General features: G+C 44.5%; 1 protein-coding gene across 3 annotated transcripts in view; it reads right to left on the bottom strand.

The window, feature by feature from the left end:
- The window catches only part of LOC140573616 (transcription factor COE1-like), a 123,293-nt gene that overhangs the window by 15,932 nt on the left and 89,387 nt on the right, over positions 1-17,974 (bottom strand). For all 3 annotated transcript variants that reach the window (XM_072693058.1, XM_072693057.1, XM_072693056.1), the window contains one exon: positions 15,426-15,514. In XM_072693058.1, the coding sequence (XP_072549159.1) occupies positions 15,426-15,514 (89 nt within the window). The remainder of the gene's footprint in view (positions 1-15,425; positions 15,515-17,974) is intronic.

Below are 17,974 nucleotides of genomic sequence, written 5' to 3' on the forward strand. Positions count from 1 at the left end.
ACATCCTAATCTCATAAGGGTGCCTTCTAAGCCCCTTCTAAGATGGGGGTTGAGGGTCATCACTGACCCCTAGTAGGTATCCATTTGTGGGGCCAGCAAGGAACCAAAAGTGACAGACAGACAGTCAAGGTTAGTCGGACCATCCAAGTAAAGTGATACCATATAGGGCAGGTGGTTTTAATGTTGTGGCTGATACAAGTAAGAAATTTATGCTCGATTAAGTGGGCTGTATGGGTGTGTGCTGTATGGGTGTGTGCTGTATGGGTGTGGAGTGTATGGGTGTGGAGTGTATGGGTGTGGGCTGTATGGGTGTGGAGTGTATGGGTGTGGAGTGTATGGGTGTGGGCTGTATGGGTGTGGAGTGTATGGGTGTGGGCTGTATGGGTGTGGAGTGTATGGGTGTGGGCTGTATGGGTGTGGAGTGTATGGGTGTGGAGTGTATGGGTGAGGAGTGTATGGGTGTGGAGTGTATGGGTGTGGGCTGTATGGGTGTGGAGTGTATGGGTGTGGGCTGTATGGGTGTGTGCTGTATGGGTGTGGAGTGTATGGGTGTGGGCTGTATGGGTGTGGGCTGTATGGGTGTGGAGTGTATGGGTGTGGGCTGTATGGGTGTGGAGTGTATGGGTGTGGGCTGTATGGGTGTGGGCTGTATGGGTGTGGAGTGTATGGGTGTGGAGTGTATGGGTGTGGGCTGTATGGGTGTGGAGTGTATGGGTGTGGAGTGTATGGGTGTGGAGTGTATGGGTGTGGAGTGTATGGGTGTGTGTTCCAGAAGCACAACGTGACAAAGAGGGCATATAAATCCCAGCTGCCTGCATTTCACTTACACCACACACACACACACACACACACACCTAACCTGTGCCAGAACACACACGCTGCCTCTATTCTTGGCTCCCGAAACCTGCCTAAAACACACTTGTGCTCTGCTAATGCCTGTCAAGCTCGAATGCAGACACCAAACCCATTAAAGGTGCGATCGAATGCAGGTACTGAGTGTGTGTGTGTGTGTGAGTGTGTGTGTGTGTGTGTGTGTACGTTGCTGTTTGGTGTGTAAAGAGGAAGTGTGTGACTTGGTTGGGGTGGAAAATGCTCAGATTCCACTTCACAAGCCTGTTAACCACCCTGTTATCGTACCGAAATTGTAAAGTACACACTAAATCTAGGAGGTATCGACTGTATACGGTTTTATACGAACAGGAAGTGATTTAGGGTGATCTAGGCTAACATATCGCACTGCACGTTCCTCCGGGTTTGCCTAGCGTTTGCTTTAAGCCTAGTTTCTGCTCAAATCCACGGCTTCTTCGGGTTGGCCCTTCTGTCTTCTCCAATTGGGTTAGCTTTTAGCCTAGCACCTACATGCTTTCACTGTTTCCGCCAATCAGCCTTGCTGCCTTCTCCTATTGGCCTAGGGTTAGCTTTTAGCCTAGCTCCCGCTTGTCGCTTGCCACTTCCATGGCTTCCTCGGGTCGGCCTGTCTGTGTCCCCTGGTTGGACTCTCTCTCTCTCTCTCTCTCGCTCTCTCTCTCTCACTCTCTGCTACTCTCACTTCATCTTTCTCTCTTTCAGTTTCTTTCTCTCGCGCTCTCCTCTAGCTCTCACTCTCTCTCTCTCTCTCTCTCTCTTTTACTCTCGCTCCTTTATTTTGTCCTTTTCTGTTTCTCTATCGATCTCAATCCCCCCCTTTCTCTTTCTCCTGTTCCATATGCGCTCTCTCTCTCTCTCTCTCTCTCTCTCTCTCTCTCTCTCTTTTACTCTATCTTCATAGCTTTCTTCACTTATTTATTTCCCTCTCATTTTTCCCTTTCTCTCTCTCTCTCTCTCTCTCTATTCATCTTAGTCCCTCCCCTCCTCGCTCGCCCCAGGGCTGCTTCCTCTCCTCTCTGAAAGAGGAAAGATCCAATCACAGCTCCCAATCTCACCCAGCGGGTCGCTGTGGCGATCCTCTTTTAATAACAATAACACAGCTAATAAATAGATAAATACAGCCTGGCACTGGGAGTGTGGGCCTTGGCCAGAGAGGCTAAACAGGGCAGACACACACACACACACACACATATTGAAAAACACCCTCTTCCACACCTCCCCACTATAGCTGGTATTATGGCAGCCTCTGCTGGAGGTCCCTGGGGTATTGCACTGAGGTGGGGCTTTCATACACACACTTTCTCACACACACACACACACACACACACACATAAAGATGCGTGAGAGTGCTGTAGAAAGAGATTGAAGAGGTTTTGTATTATATAATATAAATTTGCCTATCCAAGCTCCGCCCACAAATGAGCTCATAGGAACTGGTGACTAGCTAGACAAAACAATATTCAACCCTAATGAGAGACTGTAGCTCCGCCTCCTCAGTGTATATCACAATACCTACATTTAGAGCATTATTAATATTCACTCTAATGAGAGACTGTAGCTCCGCCTCCTCAGTGTATATCACAATACCTACATTTAGAGCATTATTAATATTCACTCTAATGAGAGACTGTAGCTCCGCCTCCTCAGTGTATATCACAATACCTACATTTAGAGCGTTATTAATATTCACTCTAATGAGAGACTGTAGCTCCTCCTCCTCAGTGTATATCACAGTACCTACATTTAGAGCCTTATTAATATTCACCCTAATGAGAGACTGTAGCTCCGCCTCCTCAGTGTATATCACAATACCTACATTTAGAGCGTTATTAATATTCACCCTAATAAGAGACTGTAGCTCCTCCTCCTCAGTGTATATCACAATACCTACATTTAGAGCATTATTAATATTCACCCTAATGAGAGACTGTAGCTCCGCCTCCTCAGTGTATATCACAATACCTACATTTAGAGAGGCTGTATGTATAGTTGCCACACTGTTCAGATCAGATGTCTCCTCTGTGGTTTTGCAGACTTTTGGGCTGACCCTAACTTCCCTTCACGACCCCAGAACTACTGTTACTGAAAAACAGGTGAACCATGAAGATGAAGATGAAGAAGACGAAGGAGAAGACGGAGATGAAGCTGTAGAGCAGTTGCACTTTTCTGCACTGGGAACGGGACGGGAAAATTCAGAAGAGAGGATGGTGGTGACAGACGAGGGAGAGGAGAGAGGTGGAAGAAAACAAAGAGGAAAGAGGCACAAGGGAGAGAGAAAGAGGAGAGAGAGAGAAAGTGTGCGCGAGAGAGCGAGAGAGAGAGAGAGAGAGAGAGAGAGAGAGAGAGAGAGAGAGAATTTCTCAGGAGAAGGGGCGGCAGGACCAGCTGGAGCTTCTACAAGCCTGTCATTACTGCGGTGTGAACTATAGCTTTATACTGTACTCCCTGAGCTTCAGATTACACACACACACACACACACATGTATAGCACATACACATGTGCATTTTATATATATATATATATATATATATATATATATATATAGTGTTAATTAAAATATAGTATGTCATAATAACAGTTATTAAATTATTATTAAATTATTAAAGTAATTAAATTATATAATACTGTAACTGCAAACTGTAATTAAAATAATAATAATAATAACATGCCACATATATATATATATATATATATATAAAACCATACATACATACATCATACATGGGCATGTTTTAATTGTATATGGATCCTTACATACATATAATACTGTTATATGGGCCTGTTATTATAGCTGGTGATGGTGGTCCAGTCGACCCACTGTGTGTTAAGTTAATCTGAACAGACCCTTTCTTAAGTAAAAGGCTTTAAAGGGTTAAACCGGGCCTCAGATCTGACCTCAGGCCTGTATTCGAGCTGAGGTCAGAACTGGGATACAGGTCAGCACTGCAGCTCTCAGAGGTTCACGTTGCTCGCTACAGTGCTGGTGTGGGAAAGGAGAGAGCGAAAGAGAAAAGGAGGGAAGAAAAGGAGTGTGAAGACATGGAGCTTCCTCTTCCTCCTCCTCTTCCTCCATCTCGTACATTCGCAGATTTCCCACGACAAAGTGTGACCTCGAGCCAAACAACCAATCAGCTCGTTGCATCAGCACTAACGATTCCACAGATGGCCCCAGTCATCGACACAGAGAGAGAGAGAGAGAGAGAGAGAGAGAGAGAGAAAGAGAGAGGGAGGACACACGGAGACGGAGAGGGAGCGAGAGAAGTACATACACACTACATGTCCAAATGTTTGTGGACACCCCTTCTAATGAACGCATTCAGCTACTTTAGGCTGCAACCACTGCTGACACAGAAGTGCAAATGCACACACACACACACACACACAAACATTGATGAACCTATTGATGCCATGCTGCCTAATAAATGACAGGCGTGGGCTATAGAGGGGTATAAAGCCCCCCAACATTGAGCTGTGGAGCAGTGGAAGAACTGTGTTCTCTTGATGAGGTGGTTATCAATCATTTAACATCCTGACCTCACTAGCGCTCTTGTTGCTGAATGCAATCAAATCCTCACAGCAATGCTGATCCAAAATCTAGTACAAAGTCTTCATCTCTGGACAGTAGAGACAGTTACTCCAACAAAAGCAGGATCAGCTCTTTTTAATACCATTGATTTCAGAAGAAGCATGAATGAGCAGGTGTCCCAATACTTTTGTCAAATAGTGTACATACAGAGAGACCTGCCTATGTCTGTTCTCATGGATTCTGTTCCAAATCAAACACACGTATATCACATGTCCCATCTGCGCTGTAATAACCCTGTACTGGAACAGTGGATCTGCTGCTCTCCATCACTCTCTGTTTACAGAAGATAAAGTTCTGCCACTAACATCAGATCTCATGTTTGCTTTACATTTCATGAATTTAATGAGTTACGCTGACCGGGCCGGAGCGGTTCCTAGCACACACAGGTGAGGGAACGTGGGTGGGGGTGACCATGCACTGCTGGGTCCTGAGAAACAGCTGAGGAACCACTGAGGAACCCTGAGGAACTGTGCTTCCAGTAGGGTGATGCGGTTTGACCAGCAGAGGAGTTCAGGATGTGCTTCAGATCTAAGCTTCTCTCTCTCTCTCTCTCTTATTCTCTCTCTATGTCTCTCTCTCATCGGCCCACTCCCTCCCAACCCCTCTGGCGGTCCTTCACTTCATTAATCTCCATTATAAAGCACAAGTTAGTTAATGTCTCTGATGCTTGGCGGGCGACACCCTGCCACGGACCCCCTGGCACGTGCACACACACTGCTATTATGCCAGCACATACACACATACTGTACAAACGCTTAAGCTTCCATGCAATTACAAATACACCCCCCCCCCCCCATACACACACACACATAGTATGCTAATGCGTGTTTATGTTGTACGCAGCTGGTCTGCAGTTATTCTGTTTTCATTAGGCACTGACAGAAGAGATACTGTGTGTGTGTAAGTGTGTGTGTGTGTGTGTGTGTGTGTGTGAGAGTGTATGAAAGAAGAGCAGTGGGCCGTCACCTCAGAGCTGAGAGCAACTGGCTCCCTTGCGGGGTACCTTGGCTATCAAACCCACAACCCTGTGAGCAATAATCATGTGTCCACAGCGATAATCATGTGGCACCTCAGTCACCACTCCTAGAGAATTGACCCAGTGACCTTCTGGTCCCAACCTGACTTCTCTTGCCCCTCACCAGCACAGAAGGTCTTCATTGCCCCTGGAGCAGATAGAGTAAGGAGGCGTTCTCATGGGCCTAGCAGTGGCGGTGGGAATCAAACCCACAACCCTGTGAGCAATATTCCCCTGGAATGCTTGTCCAGGGGAATCAAACAAGCAACCTTCTGGTCTTAAGCTACGACCGCCCCAGCACAGGGTCAGCCATGCTATGCCACCTTTGGAGCACAGAGGTTAAGTGGCACAGCTCAAGGACACAGTAGTGGCAGCGGGTATCGAACCCACAACCCTGTGAGCAATATCACAGAATGAGGATAATAAGGGGGAGCAGGCACCACCACCTTGCAACACCACTGTAATACTATCGCTATGGAAGCGTTTACAAGACTGCAGGCCGTTCTCTGTATCTCTCTCTCTCTCTCTCTCTCTCTTGATCTCTCTCGCCCACTCATTGGATTCCTGTCAGTATGAGCGTGTGTAATCAGAACAGCGGCTCGTCCCGATCAATATCCTAATGTACTGTCTTCATCGTCATCATCATCATCGCTTATCTTTTTGTCACACTTCCGCTCGGCCTAACGCTCTGATCGCCCACTGATCTAATACACCGCTCAGGAGAGAGAGAGAGAGAGAGAGAGAGAGAGAGAGAAGAGAGAGAGAGAGAGAGAGAGAGAGAGAGAGAGAGATACAGAGTAACTGAGTGAGCGAGTAAGTGGCTGAGAGATATACAGTGAGTGAGAGAGCTAGAGGGAGAGAGAGTGAGAGAGAGATAGAGGGAGAGAGAGTGAGAGAGAGATACAGAGTAAGAGAGAGAGTGAGAGAGAGTTGAGAGATATACAGTGAGTGAGAGAGAAAGGAAGAGAGAGAGAGAGAGAGAGAGAGTTACAGACTAAGAGAGAGAGTGAGAGAGAGAGAGAGAGAGAGAGAGAGAGAGAGAGAGAGAGAAAGGAGGAGAGAGGAGTAAGAAAGTATGTGAGAAAAAGTTGAGAGATATACAGTAAGAGAGAGAGAGAGAGAGAGATACAGAGAAAGTGAGTGAGTGAGAGAGTGGTCGAGGGATATACAGTGAGTGAGAGAGAGAGAGAGAGAGAGAGAGAGAGAGAGAGAGACTCCAAACAGCCCTCAGGGCAGTAGGTTGCTCTGCTGTGCTCTGTAGACTTAGCAGCCTTTTCTAATTAATGACGAATCTATAGAAACACCTGAGGCTTTTCTTCCCCACACACACACACACACACACTCACACACACACACACCAGCCGCCGCTTCAAAAAAAAAAATCAGAAGCGTATGAAAAATGTCCACATTAAATAAGGACAGGTGTGTAATCTGGAGGCTCCTCAGCATCTCCAGGCTCTGCTCACTCCACTCGTCTCCTGGACTGCTGGTGAAGTACAGTTCTTGATACAGAGGCTCGGCTCTCCGGCCTCTCTCCTCTGCTGATCACAGGTGGTCAGTGAATGAGTGTGTGTGCATGACCTGAAGCTAGTGGAGGGTCTGCAGCACTTTTGTCTTCGCAGTCTGCGAGACACACGATTACTCACACCCTGATCTCTATTATGGTGCTTTTCCTCAATACGGACGCCCTCTCAGCCTGTAGCCCCAGGATTGAACCCAGAACCCATGGACTGGGCACAGGACTCCCAGTACAGTGATGCTGGTTAATAGTGACTAATAGTGCTGGGAAAAAAGGGGGGGTGGGATTTCTTGATGAATTCAGGGGCAGTGTGGGGAGATCGCTAGAGGAGAGTCCTTGAGGAGAGGTGATTGATCAAGGAGAGCAGTTTGGGGAGGTTCTTTGAGAAGTTTGGGTTTATTGGGATTTATTAAGGAGGCGTTTGTGGAGAATTCTTGAAAAGAAATCAGGAAGATTTCTCAAGTGGTTCAAGCTGGAGTTCTGGAGACGTGTGGGATGCTGGGGTTCTGGAGACGTGTGGGATGCTGGGGTTCTGGAGACGTGTGGGTATTTTCTGATAGGGTTCTGGAGATGTTCGGGATGATTTCTGCTGGGTTTCTGGAGAAGTTTGGCATGCTGGGGTTATGGAGAAGTTTAGGATGCTGGGGTTCTGGAGAAGTTTGGGGTGCTGGGGTTTTGCAGATGTTTGGGATAATTTCTGCTGGGGTTCTGGAGAAGTTTAGGATGCTGGGGTTCTGGAGAAGTTTGGGATGCTGGGGTTTTGCAGATGTTTGGGATAATTTCTGCTGGGGTTCTGGAGAAGTTTGGGATGCTAGGGTTCTGGAGAAGTTTGGAATGATTTCTGCTGGTTTTCTGGAGAAGCTTTGGATAATGGGGTTCTGGAGATGTTTGGGATGATTTCTGCTGGGTTTCTGGAGAAGTTTGGCATGCTGGGGTTATGGAGAAGTTTAGGATGCTGGGGTTCTGGAGAAGTTTGGGATGCTGGGGTTTTGCAGATGTTTGGGATAATTTCTGCTGGGGTTATGGAGAAGTTTAGGATGCTGGGGTTCTGGAGAAGTTTGGGATGCTGGGGTTTTGCAGATGTTTGGGATAATTTCTGCTGGGGTTCTGGAGAAGTTTGGGATGCTAGGGTTCTGGAGAAGTTTGGAATGATTTCTGCTGGTTTTCTGGAGAAGCTTTGGATAATGGGGTTCTGGAGATGTTTGGGATGATTTCTGCTGGGTTTCTGGAGATGTTTGAGGGGACCAGGACTTCTGTGTGACGTCCAGAGCATTTCAGGCAGAGTTGTGAGCTCGAGACCCGTTCCAACTGTCCGGTTTCAGCTTGCTAAGACCATTAGTTTAATAGCCAAAGCATCAGAGCAAAGTACGTCTACGCTCTAGAGCATCCAGCTTGTATTTTCATCGTCTCCACACCACCAGCGGGAAGTGCAGCACCTGGCCCCTCTCTATCCAGACTCCTCACAGGCCAAGAACTCCCTCCACTCTCTGCTCTGATGCTCCAGACATTTAAGCTGTCCAGAAATGCGGTGTGTTTGGCCGAGACGTGGACGATGTTTTTGGCTCAGTGGACTACCTGAAGTCCATTTGCCTCCTGTTTTTAGTTTTTTACTTGATGCTTGGCTAAACACATCCTCTGGACATAAATGTGGTATTTTACACTGTAGGAGACAGCTGGATTTCTCCACCAATCTCTGAAATAATCCCGCAAACTGTAGCAACCACAGTTAAGCTTTATTAATCTCCAGAATAAACCCAGCTTTATTAATCTCCAGAATAAACCCAGCTTTATTAATCTCCAGAATAAACCCAGCTTTATTAATCTCCAGAATAAACTCAGCTTTATTAATCTCCAGAATAAACCCAGCTTTATTAACCTCCAGAATAAACCCAGCTTTATTAACCTCCAGAATAAACCCAGCTTTATTAACCTCCAGAATAAACCCAGCTTTATTAACCTCCAGAATAAACTCAGCTTTATTAATCTCTAGACTAATCCTATACCTCTATATCAACTGTCCTGATGACCAGACCTATACTCATTTTCTTAAGCTGCAAAATAATCCCATGTTTCTATGACAACTATCATGCTACTCAGACCTAAACACATGTAAATTCCTCTCCAGAATAATCCCTACTGTCCTGATGACCAGACTTGAGCACAGCCATAATAATAACTTCTGAAATAATTCCTGAAGTTTTAAACCAGACTGGACTTAGTGCCCTCATTTGCAAATGTGGCGGTAAGCCACGCCCACTTCTGGTTCCTGATATTTTTTCGGCACTAAGTGAGTACAGATACAGACGGCGGAGCTGCATCACAGCTGCTGAACATCACAAGTGTAGGTGAGCTCGGTCCACTCCGAGAGAACATCCTGCTCTCAGTCTACTGACCGCCGAGACCCCCCCCACACACACACAAATCCCCCACGCCCCCCACCCACACCCCCCATCCCTCCCCACGCTTTCTTTCCAGGGGCTCAATTACAGGAGCACGGATCCCCGGTTCCGCAGCCTAGGGCAAGACAGCATCAGCTGACCCATGAGGAGGAGCTATCCGACAGGTCCCTTAACAATGATAAATCACACACACACACACACACACACACACACACACATATACAGGGGTACGAGAGTGCACATACACCCAGTACAAGAACCCACTGATCACAAGATCACATCAGAGAGAGCAAAAGAGAGAGAGTGAGCGAGCAAGAGAGGAAATGAGTCTTGCAAAATATTAATGTTAAGAAGTTGCATAATTCATACTGGATTTACAGCGGGAGCTGGGCCGCACTTCACCCAGCTTCTTAACCGTTATTGCCATCCTGACACTACCAAAGCCTTGAATATGCTCGTATGTGCAGCGGCTTATGCTGTTACGGGGTGGTGTTTTCGATAAGGATACAGAAGTATCCACAGGTCATTTAGAAATATAGAAATATTACACTCTAATCAGCGAGATTGGATTTGACTGATCTTTCAAATCCGATAATATTTGATACACATATTGTTTACGTGACGATGGGCTTCATACTGCCCCTTCCACATTGCCACACTGCTGTCTGTCAGGTTTTAATGTTGAAACAAATGTTACATAAAACGTGACGTAACAAGTAAAGATAAAAAAAAGAAACTATACTTACATAACTTCAGATCAAGACCTGGTATCTCCAAAATGGTCATTTTGGACCATAAAAACAAAAAATCCATCAAACTGGACTATTTGGATACATATTCACTTTGGATTATTTCTGGTGTTCTACTCATCAGACAATACTCACACAGTAATGTAAGGATGAGGGATAAAGGAGACTTTATCGTCATTCACATCACATGTGGTACATGGGGTGGAGCGAATTTGTGATCTTAAGGCCCCAGTTACACTCAAAGAGCAATTAATGAATAAATAAAATTATACAATCTAAAAGGTTAGACATAAATATTGGTAAACGTAGTGGGAAAAAGTGGGAAACATAGAGAAATACGTAAAAAAACTAGCAGCAATATGGTCACAATATTAAATAATATTAATAAATTTATATTAAAATGGTTTTAATCCAGCTGTGTTGATATTATGATAATATAAATTGAATGAATTTGCTACAACTTTTCAATAGAATTTAGTAAAACAAAATCTTAGACTATCTCTATTTTTCACTTTTCTTCATAATATAAATGTGGCATTTGTTCTTTACATTGTTTTAGAATTTCATAATAAACCGACAATAGAAACGCTCCAAAATTACCTGGAATAAAATCTTTTTCTATTGACTTCCATTGAAAGTTCAGAAGGTTTTTTCCTCCTCCTGTAAAGTTGGAATTTTGTAGATACAAGTTTTTTTTTCTGTGACATTCATGATTTTATGTGTATTAAGTAATTCTGTAAAGGTCAGCTGGGGTCAAATGATGGTAAAAAAAAAGTGAAAACTGAAGCAAGGTTTTAACCCAACTGTGAAAAAATCAAATGCACTGAAAACGTCAACACTGAATTTACTACACAATATCTGGCAACCAGTTTCCTCCCTTTCCATACATACAGTAACAAACTCCAATTAGATTACAATTTGAAACCTTTGTAGAAATGGTGATTTTTATAACTGAATGTAGCAACAATAACAGTAAAATATGGATTTGGAATATTCCACTGACATATGTAGCTCTATTAATCACAATAAGATATTCTGACCATATCATTTTAAGTTTAGCCTCAAATCTTATAAAATCCTTGCCTAATTATAAATCCATCCATCCAGTTTGGAGCCCTAAATTAGTAAATCCATCCATCCATCCACCTTAATTATCCCTTACCTTAAATAACTACTGCTTTAAAGGCCTGTGAATGTGGGTCTATAAGCGCAACATGGTATTCTGTCTATATCACGCAGTCTGCATACATATCTTACTCAAACACACACACACACACACACACACACACAGGCAGAATGCCTGTATCCAATACACAGTAAATATTTTCAACATACCAGACACAAACAACAGCCTGGCTTCTTCCTGACCTGTGCAGAAAACAGATGCTGTGCTTCTCAGCCATTTATGGGTCACGTCGTAGTGCAGGTGTGTGTGTGTGTGTGTGTGTGTGTGTGTGTCGTGTGTGTGTGTGTGTGTGTGTGTTGGATCGGGCACTCACACACACCGTTAAACTCACCACGACCCCCAAGCGCCCGTGAGCGGGTGGCCCGAGCTGTGGGCTCCTGAACCATGGCCATATTCCCTGAGTAAGCGAGACGTGTGTGAGTGTGTGTGTGTGTGTGTGTGTGTGTGTGGCATTGCAGCCAAAACCCACAACTGGAAATGAGATTATGGATAAAACTCTGAAAGTACAGAACAGCCGTTAGCAAAAACACATCTGATTTACAGAGGTGCACACACACACTCACACACACACACACACACACACACTCACACACATACATATACACTCAGAAACACACACAGTAAATTATATATAATGTTATATAATATAATATATATATGTGTGGGTATATATTTATATATACTTATAAAAAATATATATATACAAATATATACATGTAATAATAAAATATACCATATGCATGATATAAATAATATGTAAATATCTATTACATATGCATTACACGTCTAAGTGTATATATATATATATATATATATATATATATATATATATATATATTTGTATTTTAAAGTCAAAAGTAATGTAAAAGTACAAAGTAATGGGACAACTGGTGGTGTATAAAAGTTCAGAGGTCAGAGTGCAATCCTGGGCATGAATGGGTTAAACTCAGCCCCCACTGTCCAAACCACTGTCAGACAGGGGAGCTTTATTTTAGCATGAGCTCAAACAGCAACTATCCCATCCTGTCCTATAATTTACAAAGATATAGACCTTTCTAATGAGACCTACTCAGCCCCCCCCCCCCCCCCCCAACACACACACACACACAACACATTCCCAAACCTGACAGCGGCCTTTCATGCTCGACTTGAAGCGGCTGGCATATTTACACACTTAAGTGTTTATTTCTTCCTTTATTTATTTGCGTGCTCACGTACTTACGTATTCCACTTAGTTATTTATTTGCCTCCCTCACTGCCCCGCTACGTATTTACCCCTCTTATTTATTTATGGGGACCGTGTCTAAAAACCCTGGTGCTAGTAGGAGTCAAAGCAGGGGGGTGGTTGGTTTGAAAGGGGGGTGTGGGGGGGGGTGCATTCTTATTGAGTTTTGCTGTTGAATAAATAAATCTAGAGGAGGTGGTGATGGCGCATGTTCTGTCTGCTCTGCGAATCGCGGCGCGAGGGAAGGGCCTCTTGCTATTAGTATCAATTTACAAACAAACTGCTTTTTTGGCGACTGGATCTCAGATGTCAGATTTTGATAAATGGTTTCAATTTGGCAGCTGTTTTAAGGTGTCAGTCCGCATCAGGTCGGACTCGGGCGGAACAGGCCTTCTCTGCCTGAAAGAATCTCTCTCACTTAGCCTCCTGCCTCTTTTTAGGGCAAAATAATCTTTCCATACTAACCAGGCGGCAAACCGCCCACAGCACCTGACGGAGCACTGCTTTATTTATCGGCGTTGCTGTTGTTGTTGTTTTTTTGTTTTGTTTTTTACCATTATGTATTGCAAACATAATTACACAATTACATGACTAATTATGTAGTGAGTAATGTACTAAATTATACTTACATTCCTTTTTTTTGGCTCTGTTTCTACCTGGTTTCAGGTAGCCATGCTAATATTGTAATTATTGTACGTGCTATCCCATAACTAGCAGAGGCTGGGTCTCCATTTTTGCAGGTGTGTCGAAATTCCAGGGCTCTGAGTGGCCCGGAAACACCTTGACCCTGAAGGGGGGGGGGTGGTCCATACTCCAATCCAGAGCCATGCCTTTTTGACATCAGCAGCCAGAGTCTGAGAGAGCACAATTGGCCGTGCTTTCTCTCCAGGTAGATAGATGGCGCTCTCTCCCATCATCACTCTTAAAGTGATGTTGGCTGATGCCCTGCAGTGCTGAAAAGCAGTGCTGGCTGGCTCTGCATGTGTAGGAGTGCTTACCCTCCCAGTGTCGGGAGCATTGCTGGTGCTAGGGGGAGCTACAAACGGGCGGTACTACAAAAAATACGCCAAAAAATAAATTAATAAATAAATAAATAATCATGAAGAATGGGCCAATAGAAATGTACACCATCTATTAGAAATCCATATTCTGCCATATATTAGACCTCTGTCTGAGAATATGTGAATCTAAAGTAATTACAGCTGTAGGTGCCTCTATAATCACCCCTTTAATCAGCCTGCAGGATTCAGCACTTCTGATTAACTGTATGTCATCTCTCGTCCCGCTGAAGCTCTCCCACTGTACCAAGACCAGGAAAACGGTTCACCAACGGTTCTCCACCACTCCCTCGATTTTTGTCTCTGAGGTCACCACCGCACCATCACATATCACCCTTCTAACCCCAGGCCCAGCCGGTCTAACACATGGGTTCAAAAGCAGCATCACACAAAGAGTCGTTTCATTCACGGGCCTATATGTGGTGTTTTTACACACTCGCACTCACACACACACACACATACACACACACATGTTCAGACGCACACTATCAAAAGCAGCACCCTCAGGCTCTTGACCCGGGCCTTTGCTCACACAGCTCCAACACTTCTGACGAACACGTTGGCGTGTTCCGGTGCGGAGAACACAGGCAAAGCTCTCTCACACAGGCTGGAATTACCTTAGAAAGGCCTTAGACTGAAGGAGAAGCACTGTACACTGTGGTGTACTGAATATGTACTGTAATGTACTGAAAATGTACTGAATATGTACCATAATGTACTGTAATGAACTGAAAATGAACTGAAAATGTACTGAATATGTACTGAATATGTACCATAATGTACTGAATATGCACTGTCATGTACTGTAGTGTACTGTCATGTACTGAATATGTACCATAATGTACTGTAATGAACTAAAAATGTACTGTATATGTACCATAATGTACTGAATATGTACTGTCATGTACTGTAGTATACTGTAGTGTACTGAATATGTACCTTAATGTACTGTAATGAACTGAAAATGTACTGTATATGTACTGAGAATGTATCACAATGTACTGTAATGTACAGAATATGTACTCTAATGTACTGTAGTGTACTGTTAGATTCTGTATATGTACTGTAGTGTACTGTAATTTGCTAAAAATGTACCAAATACGTCCTGTATTGTACTGTATATGTACTAAACAAGTATTGTAATGTAATGTATTGTACTGTAATGTACTGAATATGTACTGAATATGTAGTGTAATGTATTGTAATGTACTGTTAGATACTGTATATGTACTGTAGTGTATTGTAATTTACTGAAAATGTACCAAGTATGTCCTGTATTATATGGTATATGTACTAAATAAGTATTGTAATGTACTGTAGGGTACTGTATATGTACTGTAATGTGCTGCATATGTACTGAATATGTACTGTAATGTACTGTAATGTACTGAAATGTGCCATATTTTAGTGGACTGAATAGGTACTGTAATGTACTGTAGTGTACTGTAATATACTGAGTATGTACTGTAATCTGCTGAATATGTACTGTTGCGTATTGTAATGTACTGAATATGTACTGTACTGTAGTGTACTGTAATGTACTGTAAGGTACTGTAGTGTACTGTAGTGCAGTTTCAATGATAAGCAGCAACAATAAACCATTAAAATCCTCAATACAGCAGCACTGAAGTCCCACTGATATCTCTGGGTTTAATAACACAAAGCACAGCAAAACATATTGATCGTCTGTATTTTTTATGGGGGGGGGTGCAGCTGTCAGTATTTCAGTATTGGAAAGCCATTGTTACAAAATAAAAAGCTGAAGCACTTCGTGACTGGCACTTTAAACTCCGCTGGAGTGTCTGACCCCACATCGCTTACCTTGGGTAACCTCTCTGGGTCTCCGGGGTGGCGGGGGATGACCTTCTGTAGCCTCTGAAAGCCATAGTCAATGGTGGGTTCATTGAGAGCTGAGGGACAGAGAGCAGACACATGGTTTCAGCACAAAACACGTATAATGAACCCTAAATCAACTGCCCACTGACCTCTACTGCAGGCATGCTCTCCTATACTATTTAATCTCCCACTAGGTGGCGCAATAGAGCACTGTTTGGCATCAAACATGGTGGAGGTAGTTTCACACACTGCTACTGTAACTAAGACCCCCAAGGTAAAACACAGCCTCCAAACATGGTGGAGGTAGTTTCTTACACTGCTACTGTAACTAAGACTCCCAAAGTAAAGCGCAGCCTCCAAACATGGTGGAGGTAGTTTCTTACACTGCTACTGTAACTAAGACTCCCAAAGTAAAGCGCAGCCTCCAAACATGGTGGGGGTAGTTTCTTACACTGCTACTGTAACTAAGACCCCCAAGGTAAAACACAGCCTCCAAACATGGTGGGGGTAGTTTCTTACACTGCTACTGTAACTAAGACTCCCAAAGTAAAGTGCAGCCTCCAAACATGGTGGAGGTAGTTTCACACACTGCTACTGTATGGGGCAATTTTGAAAAACTGGTGAAATTCCCCTTTCAGTTCAGAGGCACTGGGGGAAAGTTGGGGTCAGTATTGTCGGTAGCAACTTGTGGAATAGCACATCACACAAAGCCGAGTGTGCCTGTGTTTATGAAGTGCACGGCCATACCCTATGGCCTACCTGTCCCCTATTCACACACATACACATCTCCGCCCTGCCTAATTCAATTCCTCTCCCTTCACTCTACCCCTTTGCACTTTTGATTTCATTCGCCCCCGTTTCCCCGTCCTCGGCTCCTAAACGGCAGGGGGAGAGAGGGGGAAACACCCGGAAAAGCAGTTAGGGAGATATTTCTCCATAATCAAGCCCATTAATCATAAAAGGCTGTCAAATTTGACTTTGGGGACAATTTGTCAGCCTTCTTTGCCCACTCCGCTTTTGTCACCGTTGCCTCTTGTATTGGGTAAGGATGATTGACACTCCAAATGCTGGCGAGCAGAATAGCTAGTTTGTGCTAATATGCATAACCGGCGCTTTCATGAATAAGAATAAGGTTGCGGCGCCGGAGCAGGGCCCTCTTTTCAAAGGGGCCTCCACCGCCGTTTGTTGCGCGAGGCAAATAGATGTTATTACCATTATAACAATATTTGTTTTCTTTCGGCGGGAATGGGCCCCGGCGAGCCGCTAAATCAAATTTGTTTGAGACGGTTTCACAGAGAGAAGGAGAAAAGAGCTAGCAAGCTGACAGCAGTTGCAGGATATGTGTGTGTGAGTGTGTGTGTGTGTGTGTGTGTGTGTGTAGGGGTTGTTTGAGTGTGTGTGTGTGTGTGTGTGTTTAAGCAAGTAAAGAGAGACGCTATATTCTTGTTTGTGTTGACTGTAATAAGGAAGCCATCTCTGATACTACCGCTACATGCTAATTCTTCATAAGTCTTAATGCTAACAACATCAATCCAAGCTTATAAGGGTAATCCTTCATAGCAACTGTTGCCAGGTTGGACATAGTTTACAGGCTGGGTAACCCAGTTGATTTGGGGGTAACAAGTTACTCTGGAGCAGTGTTGGGGGTAACGAGGTACAAAGGAGCCCAGGTACTCTGGAGCAGTGTTGGGGGTAACGAGGTCCAGTGTTGGGGGTAACGAGGTACAAAGGAGCCCAGTTACTCTGGAGCAGTGTTGGGGGTAACGAGGTCCAGTGTTGGGGGTAATGAGGTACAAAGGAGCCCAGTTACTCTGGAGCAGTGTTGGGGGTAACGAGGTCCAAAGGAGCCCAGTTACTCTGGAGCAGTGTTGGGGGTAACAAGGTCCAAAGGAGCCCAGTTACTCTGGAGCAGTGTTGGGGGTAACAAGGTCCAAAGGAGCCCAGTTACTCTGGAGCAGTGTTGGGGGTAACGAGGTCCAAAGGAGCCCAGTTACTCTGGAGCAGTGTTGGGGGTAACAAGGTCCAAAGGAGCCCAGTTACTCTGGAGCAGTGTTGGGGGTAACGAGGTCCTAAGGAGCCCAGTTACTCTGGAGCAGTGTTGGGGGTAACAAGGTCCAAAGGAGCCCAGTTACTCTGGAGCAGTGTTGGGGGTAACGAGGTCCAGTGTTGGGGGTAACGAGGTCCAAAGGAGCCCAGTTACTGTGGAGCAGTGTTGGGGGTAACGAGGTCCAGTGTTGGGGGTAATGAGGTACAAAGGAGCCCGGATACTCAGGAGCAGTGTTGGGGGTAACGAGGTACCCCAAACAAAGGTACTCAATTGAGATGAAACAGAAAGGGGCGGGGCATTCTCATAAAGCTTGAGGTTAATGAATGTCTATGAGGGAGAGGCATTAAAGCCAGGATGCAGAATGTAAGTTTGTGTGTGTGTGTGTGTGTGTGTGTGTGTGTATCTGAATGTGTGTGTGTATTGCTTGCACCTTCTCCCTCAATCAGACCCTAAAGAAATTAAGCCCATTACTTCTCTTATTAAAATC

This window comes from Salminus brasiliensis, chromosome 12 (assembly GCF_030463535.1).
Source record: "Salminus brasiliensis chromosome 12, fSalBra1.hap2, whole genome shotgun sequence".
Lineage (NCBI taxonomy): Eukaryota > Metazoa > Chordata > Actinopteri > Characiformes > Bryconidae > Salminus > Salminus brasiliensis.